At 41.4% G+C, this 13,394-nt stretch overlaps 1 protein-coding gene across 4 annotated transcripts in view; it reads left to right on the forward strand.

The window, feature by feature from the left end:
* Nucleotides 1-13,394, forward strand: part of TUFT1 (tuftelin 1) — a 45,013-nt gene that overhangs the window by 17,049 nt on the left and 14,570 nt on the right. For 2 of the 4 annotated variants that reach the window (XM_059931261.1, XM_059931272.1), the window contains exons 2-6: nt 5,744-5,818; nt 6,232-6,333; nt 9,632-9,718; nt 10,656-10,745; nt 12,638-12,703. In XM_059931261.1, the coding sequence (XP_059787244.1) occupies nt 5,744-5,818; nt 6,232-6,333; nt 9,632-9,718; nt 10,656-10,745; nt 12,638-12,703 (420 nt within the window). Of the gene's footprint in view, nt 1-5,743; nt 5,819-6,231; nt 6,334-8,824; nt 8,865-9,631; nt 9,719-10,655; nt 10,746-12,637; nt 12,704-13,394 lie in introns of all 4 variants that reach the window. The other 2 variants (XM_059931282.1, XM_059931291.1) reach the window with 2 other exon arrangements.

Raw genomic sequence — 13,394 nt, forward strand, 5'->3', positions numbered from 1 at the left:
ATTGGTGTTAATTTTTTAAATATTTGGTAGAATTCTCAGCGGAGCCATCTGGGCCTGGATAGTTCTTCTTGAGAATATTTTATTTTGGCCTCGCCACACGCTTGTGAGATCTCAGTTCCCCCACCAGGGATTGAACCCAGGCCACGGCAGTGAAAGCCTGGAATCCTAACCCCTAGGTCACCAGGGAACTCCTGAGAATTTTTAAATTATGACTTTAATTTCCTTAATAGTTATAAGGCTATTCATATTACCTGTGTCATATTAGATGAGCTGTGGTAGTTTGTATTTTTTGAAGAATTGATTCATTTTGTCTAAATTGTTAAATTTACGTTCATAGAGTTTTTCATAGTATTACCTTATACTTTTAATACCTGCAGGGTCTGTAGAAATATCCTATTTCATTCCTGATATTGGTATTTATGTCTCTCTCTTTTATTCTTTGTCAGTCTTGCTAGAGGTTATGATTTGTATCGATCTTTTCAAAGAACTGCTCTTTGTTTCATTGGTTTTTCCCTATTGTTGTTCTGTGTTAAATTTTATTTATTCATGCTCTTATCTTTATTAATTCCTTCCTCCTGCTTGCTTTGAGTTTGGTTCTTTTTCTAAATTCTTGTAGTGAGAGCTTAAATTATCTGATATTAATATAGCACTCCTGCATTCCTTTGATTAATATTTGCATGATATATCTTTACCCATTCTTTTACTTCAACCAGCCTATATTTTTATATTTAAAGTATGTTTCTTATAGACAGCATATAATGAGTCATGTTTTTTTTTAATCCATTCTGCCAATCTGTTTTTTATTTTTATTTTATTTATTTATTTATTTTGGCCATGGCCATGTGGCTTGCGGGATCTTAGTTCCCCAACCAGGGATTGAATCCAGGCCCCCTGCAGCAGAAGTGTGGAGTCCTAACCACTGGACTGCCAGGGAATTCCAGCCAATCTGTTTTTTAATTGGTGTATTTAGACCGTGTACATTTAGTGTAATTATTGGTATGGTAAGTCTGCTATTTTATTTTTGTTTGTTGTTTGTTCTCTCTGTTCTTCATTTCTCTGTTTTCTTTTCCCTGCCTTTCTGTGGGTTACTTGAGCACTTTTTATGATTCAATTTTGATTCATTTATAGTGTTTCTGAGTATTATTTCTTTGTATAGACTTTGTAGTGATTGCTCTAGTATTACCTGTTTAAGTGAGGTATAGAAACCTTGCCTTCCTTTACATTCCTTTACCCTCTCCCATTTATAATTAATTTAAATATTTCCTGGGTATTCATTTAGAATTACATCAGACGGGGTTATAATTTTTAGCTTCCATCATCAAACATAATTTAGAAAACTCAAGGAGAGAGGGAAAGCCTATTGTATTAACCCACGTTTTTGCTGTCCATGTTGTTTCTGTCTTCCTAATGTTCCAAGATTCCTTTTTTATTGTTTCTTTTCTGTTTAGAGAACTTTCAAAGCCATTCTTTTAGTGTAGGTCTACTGGTAAGAAATTCTCTTAATTTTCCTTTACCTGAGAATGTCTTGATTTCCCCCTCATTCCTGATGAATATTTTTCCTGGGAAAAAATTGATTGAGAGGTTTTTTTTTCCCCAGCACTTGAAAATAGTGTCCCATTTTCTTCTGGCCTTCATGGTTTCTGATGAGAAATCTGTTGTTATTCAAAGTGTTTTCCCCCTATAGGTAAGGTGTCATTTTTCTCTGGCTGCTTTCATGATTTTTTCTTTGTCTTTAGTTATCAGAAGTTTAATTACAATATATCTTGGCATGAATTTTGGGTTTATCATGTTTGCTGAGCTCCTTGAATCTGCAGATTCGTCTTTTGCCAAATTTGGGACGCTTCAGCCATTATTTCCTTGAGTACTTCTTCAACTTGCTCTCTTTCTTGTCTCCAACTGGGATTCTGATGACATGAACAGAGGAGATGACCTCTCAGGGCCCAAATCCAGCCTAGTTGTCTGTGCTCTTCCAATTAGAATACCATGGTTGAACCCAGGCCACAGCAGTGAAAGCACCAAATCCTAACCACTGGACCACCGGGGAACTCCCGAGATTGTGTTTTAATCAGAATGCATGCCTGTGTCCTGGGGAAAAGGAGTCGGCAGCCACTCTGGCTATTTTGAAATTATTTTTTCTTCTTTCTTTTCTAACGTTCTCTTGACCTAGATGTCATGGAACACTCACTATGCATTCAGAAAATACTTACCTTTGTTAGGGGCTGTGGCAGACAACTGCCCACAAGGAGTTAACAGTTAGAAGGGGTAATTCCTCATGGATCACAAATAAGTGAGAGGCACTGCCACGGAGGCCCTGTGATACAGAGGGAGCTCAGGGAAAGGAGTAGGTGTTTCCCACAGGATGTAGGGAAGTGTCATGGAAGATGTGGCAATTGAATGCAAACTCTTGAGGGACTTGCAGATGCCCCTGGTGAAAATGGGAGGAAAGAACATTTTTTTTTTTTTAACATCTATGTTGGAGTATAATTGCTTTACAATGGTGTGTTAGTTTCTGCTTTATAATAAAGTGAATCAGCTATACATATACATATATCCCCATATCTCATCCCTCTTGTGTTTCCCTCCCACTCTCCCTATCCCACCCCTCTAGGTGGTCACAAAGCACTGAGCTGATCTCCCTGTGCTATGTGGCTGCTTCCCACTGGCTATCTATTTTACATTTAGTAGTGTATATATAAGTCCATGCCACTGTCTCACTTCATCCCAGCTTACCCTTCCCCCTCCCCGTGTCCTCAAGTCCATTCTCTACGTCTGCATCTTTATTCCTGTCCTTCCCCTAGGTTCTTCATAACCTTTTTTTTTTTTAGATTCCATATATATGTGTTAGCATACATTATTTGTTTTTCTCTTTCTGACTTACTTCACTCTGTTTGACAGACTCTTGGTCCATCCACCTCACAACAAATAGTCCAATTTCGTTTCTCTTTATGGCTGAGTAATATTCCATTGTATATATGTGCCACATCTTCTTTATCCATTCATCTGTTGATGGACACTTAGGTTGCTTCCGTGTCCTGGCTATTGTAAATAGAGCTGCAGTGAACACTGTGGTACGTGACTCTTTTTGAATTATGGTTTTCTCAGGGTATATGCCCAATAGTGGGATTGCTGGGTCATATGGTAGTTCTATTTTTAGTCTTTTAAGGAACCTCCATACTGTTCTCCATAGTGGCCGTATCAGTTTACATTCCCACCCACAGTGCAAGAGGGTTCCCTTTTCTCCACACCCTCTCCAGCATTTATTGTTTGTAGATTTTTTGATGATGGCCGTTCTGACTGGTGTGAGGTGATACCTCATTGTGGTTTTGATTTGCATTTCTCTAATGATTAGTGATGTTGAGCATTCTTTCATGTGTTTGTTGGCAATCTGTATATCTTCTTTGGAGAAATGTCTATTTAGGTCTTCTGCCCATTTTTGGATTGGGTTGTTTGTTTTTTTGATATTGAGCTGCATGAGCTGCTTGTAAATTTTGGAGATTAATCCTTTGTCAGTTGCTTCATTTGCAAATATTTCTCCCATTCTGAGGGTTGTCTTTTTGTCTTGTTTATGATTTCCTTTGCTGTGCAAAAGCTTTTAAGTTTCATTAGGTCCCATTTGTTTATTTTTGTTTTTATTTCCACTTCTCTAGGAGGTGGGTCAAAAAGGATCTTGCTGTGATTTATGTCATAGAGTGTTCTGCCTATGTTTTCCTCTAAGAGTTTTATAGTGTCTGGCCTTACATTTAGGTCTTTAATCCATCTTGAGTTTATTTTTGTGTATGGTGTTAGAGAGTGTTCTAATTTCATTCTTTTACATGTAGCTGTCCAGTTTTCCCAGCACCACTTATTGAAGAGGCTGTCTTTTCTCCATTGTGTATTCTTGCCTCCTTTATCAAAAATAAGGTGACCATTATGTGCATGTGTTTATCTCTGGGCTTTCTATCCTGTTCCATTGATCTATATTTCTGTTTTTGTGCCAGTACCATACCATCTTGATTACTGTAGCTTTGTAGTATAGTCCAAAGTCAGGGAGCCTGATTCCTCCAGCTCCATTTTTCTTTCTCAAGATTGCTTTCGCTCTTCGGGGTCTTTTGTGTTTCCATACAAATTGTGCAATTTTTTGTTCTAGTTCTGTGAAAAATGCCATTGGTAGTTTGATAGGGATTGCATTGAATCTGTAGATTGCTTTGGGTAGTATAGTCATTGGAAAGAACATTTAAGGCTAAGGAAATGATGAGAGCAAAGTTACAGAAGTGGGAAGACATGGGACGTATTGGACCAGGGGCAGTGAAGAGCAGTAGCAGGAGATGTGAGTTGACTCAGACTGTGGAGAGCCTTAAATGCCACACTAAGGGTCTGGCTTTTATTTGGTAGGAATTAAGTGTTTTTGTAAAACTAGCTACATTGCCAGGATTGGGAAGGCTTAAGGGCCATGTGGAAGTGTCTTCCATTTTTCTTAAATTTGGGTTCATTACAAGAAGTGGGAGGAGGCTAATATTTGAGTACCTCCCTCTTATGTGGCAGAGAACAACCTCCATACATTTTCAGTTAATCTTCAACCAAAAAGCTCTCAGTTGGATGGTATTCCCATTTTATAGCGAGAACACTGAGAGTTAAGTATCTGACTACAGAGACTGATTACTTCTCCACCAATTCACTCTTTCTTGTGTAGGTAGGACTATTGCCTACCCAGAAAAGCTTCTCCCAACTCTCTGGGCAGAGTCCATTCTTTCCTCTTTCTTTCTTTCCAACAGACATTTGGAAGGTTAGGAGGGTTCCTTAAAATGTGTTAAGAGTAAGATGACATTTATACTTCTGGACCTCATGGCAGGGTATGACCAGATGACCTGAAGGTCACTTTCATCTTGGCTAGTTCAGCACCCATCTTCCCATCGTTGGATGGGAGAGGCATATACTCCTCTTTTATGCTGCCATAATATCAAGGCTGGAAGGAGCCTTAGAGATACTTAGTCCAACGCTTATTTTTCCAGTGAGATCCAGAGGCCCAGAGTGGCTAAGCCTCTTGTCCACCTGTACACATAACATGGGTTATTGGCAGGATTTGGTCCACTCTGCCTTGCTGATTCTCTCTCAATGTTATTATCTCCCCAAATCTCCAGCCCCCCACTTCTCCCTCTTATTGCATGCTTTCCCCCTCGGGTTTTCTATCTTCCTCACAATGTGTTTTTTAAAACTTCTTTGAGTTATGAAAGAACATCTGCTTTTCCCTTTGAAGTTAGGTGCCTGCTTTCATTTGGATAATTTCTGTGTGGCTCATAGAAATAGGGGTTTGGATTCATGTACCTTCCTATGGTTTGGTTCAGGAAGGATATCTTAGTCTTATAAAGTGTATCAATAACTACCTGGTTGGCTGTCAGGTGCAGAAATTCTGGATTGGGGATGACCAGTCCAGGGATGCCGTCTTCAGGGTTGGGGAAAGGAGAGTGCATGCAATGTGCTTCCTGTAATCCAAGGACCAGGGTAGCCCCTCTGGAACCACATGGAGCAGTGTGCAGTGTAGTCTCTGTGCATTGTAAAGAGCACTGTCAAAGTCCCCGGAGACATCCTTATCACCTAAGAGCGAACTGATCTTGGACAAGCTGATGTCACCTCCCCGGACCTCAGCTTTTCTTGTCTGTGAAATGGTGATAATAAGGCCCACTCCACAGGGCTGGCAAAAGTGCATGTGTACTGGTAGCAGACTATAAAGGTAAGAGGTTATTGTTGCTGTCATTGTCATTATTAGGGCAGCGTGGACATTCTCAGGCTGACTCTCCAGGGTGAACTGACAGGAGATGAACTTGAACGCATAGCCCAGAAGGTATTGAGGTTTCTGGTGGGGCAAGGCCTCCTCCCCTCCGCCAGTTCTCCTTCCTTGCTGCTGACCCCTCGTCCCAGTGCTGGCTGGAGCCATCTCCTCTGCTGCCCGGGAACATCTCCTTTCAGACACACCCAGCTGACCTCAGCATTGTGCACTGCTTTGGGGGATGGAGAGACCCCCATTAAAATTAAAACTAACCTGCAATTTCAACTAATTTTCCCCGTCCTATGTTCTTGCTGCTGCTGTGTTCGTCCTGTGGCTTCTGGTAGAGGTTCTGAAATGAATTTTTGGAGGGGAAGATCGGACTAACCCTTCAAGTCTTTTGAGGAGCAGTTCTTCTGCATTGGTTGAGGGGCAGAAGTTCTGTGCTTGTCGTATGGTTTCTGAGCCACTTTTCTCTCTCTCTCCGGTAGGCCGGCAGGAAGACCTATGCCATGGTGTCCGGCCGCTCAGCTGGTCATTCTCTGGCCTCAGAACTGGTGGAGTCCAACGATGGACATGAAGAGATCATTAAGGTAAGCTTAGTTCACCTCCACTGTTTCTCCCTCCTCTCTTTCTCCCTATAGACACAGGAGAGGGAACAGCTGACTTCGTCAAAGGGACCTTGTGGTTTGACTAGGAAGAACCAGACCTGCGATGCTAGCTCCTGGCCATCTCCTGGAAAGATCTTAATTAACACCAGGAGACCACAGTCAGTCTGTAGTGACTTTGGTGCTACGCGGCCCTGGGCATGGGGATGGATGGGATGACCTTTCTAGGTGCTTATCCACTGTCCATGTTTAGCTGCTGGAAGTTGTGGAGACCGGGGGGAAGTGTGTTTATGGAACTTATTTTTAAAAATTACAACAATTTTTGTTATTTCTTTTTTAGAAACAGCTTTTTGAGATGTAATTCACATACCATACAATTGACTTGGTTAAAGTGTACAATTCAGTGGTTTTTAGTATATTCACAGAGTTGTGAAACCACCACCACTACTAATTTCAGAACATTTTCAGTCACTCCTTCTAGCTCCTGGCAATCACCAATCTACCTTCTCTCTCCATGGATTTGCCCCTTCTAGACATCTCATATAAATGGAATCATACAACGTGTGGCCTTTTGTATCTGGCTTCTTTCACTTAGCACAGTATTTTCAGGGTTCAGCCACGTTGTAGCATACATCAGTACTCACTGCTTTTAACGGCTGAATCATGTTCCCTTGAATGAATATACCACATTTTGTTACCCATTCATCAATTGATGGACATTTAGGTTGTTTCCACTATCTTTTATGAATAATGCTGCTCTGAATATTCATGTACAGGTTTTTGGGTGAACATACGTTTTCAGTTCTCTTGGTATATACCTAGCAGTAGTGAAATTGCTAGCTCATATGGTAATTCTATATTTATATTTAATCTTTTGAGAAACTATGAGACTTTTTTCCAAAGCATCTATCTGCTCCATTTTATATTCCCATCAGTGATGTACGAGGCTTCTGGTTTCTGTACATACTCATTAACACTTGTTATTGTCCATCGTTTTGATTATAGCCATCCTAGTGGATGTGAATTGATATCTTGTTGTGGTTTTAATTGCATTTCCCTGATGACATCTTTTCTTATGCTTATTGAGAAATACTTATGCCATTTGTATATCTTCTTTGGAGAAATATTTATGCAAATCCTTTTCTCATTTAAAAATTCAATTGTGTTTTAATTGTTAAGATTTAAGGGTTCTTTTATATATTCTGGATAATAGACCCTTATCAGATATATGATTTCGAAAAAAATCTTTAATTTTTTCCCATTCTGTGGGTTTTTCTTCTTTTTTTACTTTTTCTTTCTTCTTCTTCTTTTTTTTTTAAATATTTATTTATTTATTTGGTGGCACCAGGTCTTAGCTGTGGCAGGCGGGCTCCTTAGTAGCGGCTCACCAGCTCCTTAGTTGTGGCGTGCAAACTCTTAGTTGTGGCATGCCTGTGGGATCTAGTTCCCTGACCAGGGATCGAGCCCAGGCTCCCTGCATTGGGAGCACGGAGTTTTAACCACTGCACCACCAGGGCAGTCCCCTGCTTGCCCCACCTTTAATGGTAGTTTATAACATCTTTGTATCCATAAATGGGTGCATAGTGTTCTAGTATACACATACCATAATTTCTTTAATCCTCCATTGTTGGACATTTTGTCTATTTCCATTTTTTGCCGCCATAAACAATACTTTGTTGAGCGTATATGTTACTAATTTGTGAATGTGCTTTATAATACAAGTGATAAAGAAATACTTTCTCAGTTGTTAAAGATTCAAGCATGGTATACAGAGAAAAATGTGTAAATCCCCTTTTACAACCCCCTTTCCATGAATTTGCATATATGTATGTGAGTATTTATGCTAGTTCAGCTAAATTTATTTCATTAGGATGAATTTCCAGAAATAGATTTGATAGGTTAAAGAGTAAATATAGTTTTTTTAAAAAATTTATTTAGTTTTGGCTGAGTTGGGTCTCAGCTGCTGCATGGGCTTTCTCTAGTTGCGGTAAGCAGGGGCTACTCTTCATTGCGGTGCGCGAGCTTCTCATTGCGGTGTCTTCTCTTGTTGCGGAGCATGGGCTCTAGGCGCGTGGGCTTCAGTAGTTATGGCACGGAGGCTCAGTAGTGTGGCTCACGGGCTCTAGAGCGCAGGCTCAGTAGTTGTGGCGCACGGGCTTAGTTGCTCCGCGGCACGTGGGATCTTCCCGGACCAGGGATCGAACCCGTGTCCCCTGTATTGGCAGGCGGATTCTCAACCACTGCGTCACCAGGGAAGCCCCCAAAGAGTAAATATAGTTTTAAGTCTTCTGATCGGAATTACCAAATTGCCACCCAGAAAGATGGTGACAATTTACCCTTCCACCAGCAGTGTATGAGGTTGCCTATGTGGAGTTAATTTAACTGGAGATTTATTTTTATTGAAGTATAGTTGATTTACAATGTTGTGTTAGTTTCAGGTGTACAGCAAACTGATTCACATTCTTTTCCCTTATAGGTTATTACAAAGTATTGAGTATAGTTCCCTGTGCTATACAGTAGGTCCTTGTTATTTATTTATTTATTTATTTTGTCTGTGTTGGGTCTTTGTTGCTGTGTGCAAGCTTTTCTGTAGCTGCGGTGAGCAGGGGCTACTCCTCGTTGCGGTGCACGGGCTTCTCACTGCGGTGGCTTCCCTTGTTGCAGAGCACGGGCTCTAGGCACGCAGGCCTCAGTAGTTGTTGCACATGCGCTCAGCAGTTGCGGCTCGCGGGCTCTAGAGCACAGGCTCAGCAGTTGTGGCGCACGGGCTTAGTTGCTCCATGGCATGTGGGATATTCCCCGACCAGGGGTCGAACTCATGTCCCCTGCATTGGCAGGAGAATTCCTAACCACTGAGCCACCAGGGAAGTCCTCTATTTTATATAGTAGTATATATATGTTAATCCCAACCTCCTAATTTATCCCTCTCCCCACTTCCCCTTCGCTAACCATAATTTTGTTTTCTGCCTATGGGTCTATTTCTGTTTTGTATATAAGTTCATTTGTATCATTTTATTTTTCTAAATTCTACATATAAGCAGTATCATATGATTTTTGTCTTTCTTTGTCTGGCTTACTTCACTTAGTAAGATAATCCTAGGTCCATCCATGTTGCTGCAAATGACATTATTTCATTCTTTCTTATGGCTGAGTAATATTCTATTGTGTGTGTGTGTATGTGTATATATATACACCACATCTTCTTTATCCATTCATCTGTCAATGGACGTTTAGGTTGCTTCCATTGGAGGTCTCTTAATTAGTGTTGTTTTCCTTATTTCAGGTGTACTTGAAGGGGAAGTCCGGAGACAAGATGATCCATGAGAAGAATATTAACCAGCTGAAGAGTGAGGTCCAGTATATCCAGGAGGTGGGAACCCCTTCCCTTTGTGGAAATGACCTAGGTCATTTCTCTGAACCTCACATTTTTTTGGCTCCCTTCTTTTGTAAGTTCTGATTTTCTCCCTTCTGCTCCCTTCGTATCTCCAAAGCACCATGCCCCCTCGTGTGTAAATATCATTTCTGACCCTTCCATTAATCAACCAATCCATTAATCAACAAATACTTATTAAGCACCATGCACCTAGCACCATCCCCCCAGTCATCCTACCTAAAGTTGCCAGCCTTGCTTCCTTACTTTTTTTTTTAAACATATTTATGTTATTTATTTATCTTTTATTTATTTTTTGGCTATGTACGGTCTTAGTTGCGACACACGGGACCCTCGTTGTGGCACGCAGGATCTTTCATTGCGGTGTGTGGGCTTCTTTCTAGTTGTGGCATGCAGGTTTTCTCTTCTCTAGTTGTGGCACGTGGGCTCCAGAGCATGTGGGCTCTGCAGTTTGCGGCATACAGGCTCTCCAGTTGAGGTGCACGGGCCCTGCAGCATGTGGGCTCCTAGTTCCCCAACAAGGGATCAAACTCATGTCCCCTGCATTGGAAGGCGGATTCTTTACCACTGGACCACCGGGGAAGTCCCCTCCCCACTTTTCTTAACCCTCACTCTGGCTCATGTTTCTCCTTGGCATTTGTCACCATGACATATTACATGTTTTACTTATTTGTCTTTTGGGTTGTGTGTCTCCACAACTAAAATGTTAGATACACCGGGGCATGGTTTTTGTTATTTTGTTGCTTGTATAGGAGGGACTGGGTTGCAGCCCCACTTGACTAGACTCTCTCCTTTCCCAGCCAGTACTTAGAACAGTACCTGACTCATAGGAGTATGGGCTGTGGATAGGCACAACGGTGGGTGAGTTGGTGTGCTCTCTTTCCCAAAGCTAAAGCCTCTTGCCCTCTCCTCCCAGGCCAGGAACTGCCTGCAGAAGCTCCGGGAGGATATAAGTAGGAAGCTCGACGGAAATCCAGGAGATTCTCTCCATCAACAGGAGATACAGGTAATAGGAAATGGTCCATGGTTGGGTCCCCACTGAGGAGGTGGGGTTGTGCCATTTACCAGTCACCCAGTGGGTGCCGAATCTAATGCCGCTGCCAGGAAAGGCGAGAATACAAGTGATGCTGGCTTCTCTGAGCACTCACAGCCTTGTTAGGACTCTCCAGCAGATGGACACTTGTATTCACACTAATCAGCCTACATACAAGCACACCTGTTCCTAAAGCATGTGCAAAAATTGAATTTATATCAATAAAATTATTAAGTCAATGGCAGGCCATCTTATATATAAGGATTCTGTGATCAATCTTCTTGTAATACAAAGTCTTATAAAGAGACAATTAACTTATAAATCCAAACTTCTCATAAGCTGATCTTGCTTAATTTGGTGATGCTTGTGGTGTAAATTGGAAGTCTTGGTCCTTGTCTATTATTACTGTCTGTGTCTATAGCTATCTCTACCCTGGGACAGGAAGCTCCTCCAGGTTAGGGTTCACCCCCCGACCCTCGTCTCTGTGTCCCCACACCCCAGCCCAGGGTCTGGGATGCACAAGGTCATCAGTAAATGTTTGTTAGACCAAACTGATTGGAGCATCCCTCTTGGGATGGATGATCCTGGGATCCTGTTTTTCAGTTCTTCAAAAATTTGAGGATAGAAATGTCCCCAGGAGAGCAGAACTATCTCTTCCATGACTTCACCCTCATCTTCCCTTAGATTCCGAGCTGTGTCTCCTTCATTTGCTTTTGGTTTGATTGCGGTGGTCTTTCTCCAGTAGACCCTGCCCTCGTTCTCCTAAGGGGAACAGTGACCTAGCAGCTAGTGCCAGCAAAATTACCCTTCGTCTTGGGCATGTGCTAGGCTTGTGTGGTGGATTCTCCCTAATTCATTTTGCTTTGGCTGTAGGTAAGACTTTCACTGCCTGAGCTCACATCTGGCTGGTGGGAGGTGCTTTGTCTGGTGACTGAAGAACCTAATGTGTTCAGAGCCCAGAAGTCCAGGCACCTTGTTTACACAAAACGGCAGTCGTATGATGACTAATCAGGCTTTGGGTTGGAAAGAACTGCAGCAAATGCCGCTTCCCCTTTTGATTTATGCTTTGTCAGACCTTGTCAGGATCCCCGAGGGGCAAAGGAAACCCTTTGTTTATGGCAGACAGCTGCTTGTATTTCCTGGGCTGCGAGGAATGGGCCTGCACATTTTCCAGTCTGCTGAAAGGTTTTAGCCTGGGGTTTCTTTCCTCCTCCCAACAAGGCTAGATAGAGTATTCCCTCTCAAGGCTGCACATGTTTCTCCACTCCCTCTTTTCTCCATTTTCCCACAGAGCACTAGATGTCTTTTTTTCTTTTCTCTTCTCCCTTCCTTCCTTCCTTCCTTCTTTTTCTTCTTCCTCTTCCTCCCCCCTTCTCTCTCTCTCCTCTTTCTGTCTTTCTAAGATTTGAACTCTTAGAAGAATAATGTTTCAAAAATACATGATACTGCTTATATGTGGAATCTAAAAAAAATGGTACAAATGAACTTATATACAAAACAGAAATAGACCCACAGACATAGAAAACAAACTATGGTTACCAAAGGGGAAAGCAGGGAGGAGGGATAAATTAGGAGTTTAGGATGAAAATATACACACTACTATTTATAAAATAGATAACCAACAAGGACCTACTGTATAACACAGGGAACTATAATCAATATTTTATAATAATCTATAAGGGAAAAGAATCTGAAAAAGAATAGATATATATATGTATAACTGAATCACTTTGCTGTACACCTGAAACTAACACAAGATTGTAAATCAACTATACTTCAATTAAAAAAAAAAACAAGGAGAAGAATGTTTCAAAGTTGATTGCTTGGGACTGTTTTCACTACCAACTTTATTTTTCTTTGAATAGGTGGTGCTAGAAAAGCCAAATGGCTTTAGTCAAGGTCCCCTGACTCCACATAGCAGCCCACCCAAGGTAGGTAACAGGGAAAATAGTGGTAACTACTGCTTGGCCAAGAGGCAGGAAATAATCCTTCCTGATCCTTTGTTTATTGCTTTCTCTCTCTCACTAAATATGAGAGTGATATTTACTTGCTGTAAAAATTCAAACAAAGGAGAAATATATAAAGCGGAAATTTTCCTGCTCCAATCCCACTCCTTGTAAGTATTCAAGGTTAACAGATTGAAGTGGGTGGGTCCTTTTATTTATTTATTTATTTATTTATTTAATTTTTAGTTTTTTGGCCATGCTGCGTGGCTTGTGGGGTCTTAGTTCCCTGACCAGGGATCGAACCCACACCCTTGGCAGTGAAAGCTCAGAGTCCTAACTGGACCGCCAGGGAATTCCCGTGGGTGGGTCCTTTTAGAGCAGTGCTTCTCAGCCTTCATTGCCCATTAGGATGGCCTTGGGAGCTTTAAAGGATGCAATATCTGTGTGCCATCCCTAGAGACTGTAATTTAACTGGTCTGAAGTGTGGCCTACGCGTCAGGACTTTTAAAAGCTCTTCATGTGATTCTAATATTTAGCCTATTAGTTCTATTAGTTCTAATATTCTAGTCTAAAGTTCTAGAGTGTTTTTCTATATACAGACAACCATATTTAAAAGCCATATGTATGTGTGTGTGTGTATACACTAATATATACACATGCACTATATATACATACA

The sequence above is a fragment of the Balaenoptera ricei genome, chromosome 1 (assembly GCF_028023285.1).
Source record: "Balaenoptera ricei isolate mBalRic1 chromosome 1, mBalRic1.hap2, whole genome shotgun sequence".
Classification (NCBI taxonomy): Eukaryota; Metazoa; Chordata; class Mammalia; order Artiodactyla; family Balaenopteridae; genus Balaenoptera; species Balaenoptera ricei.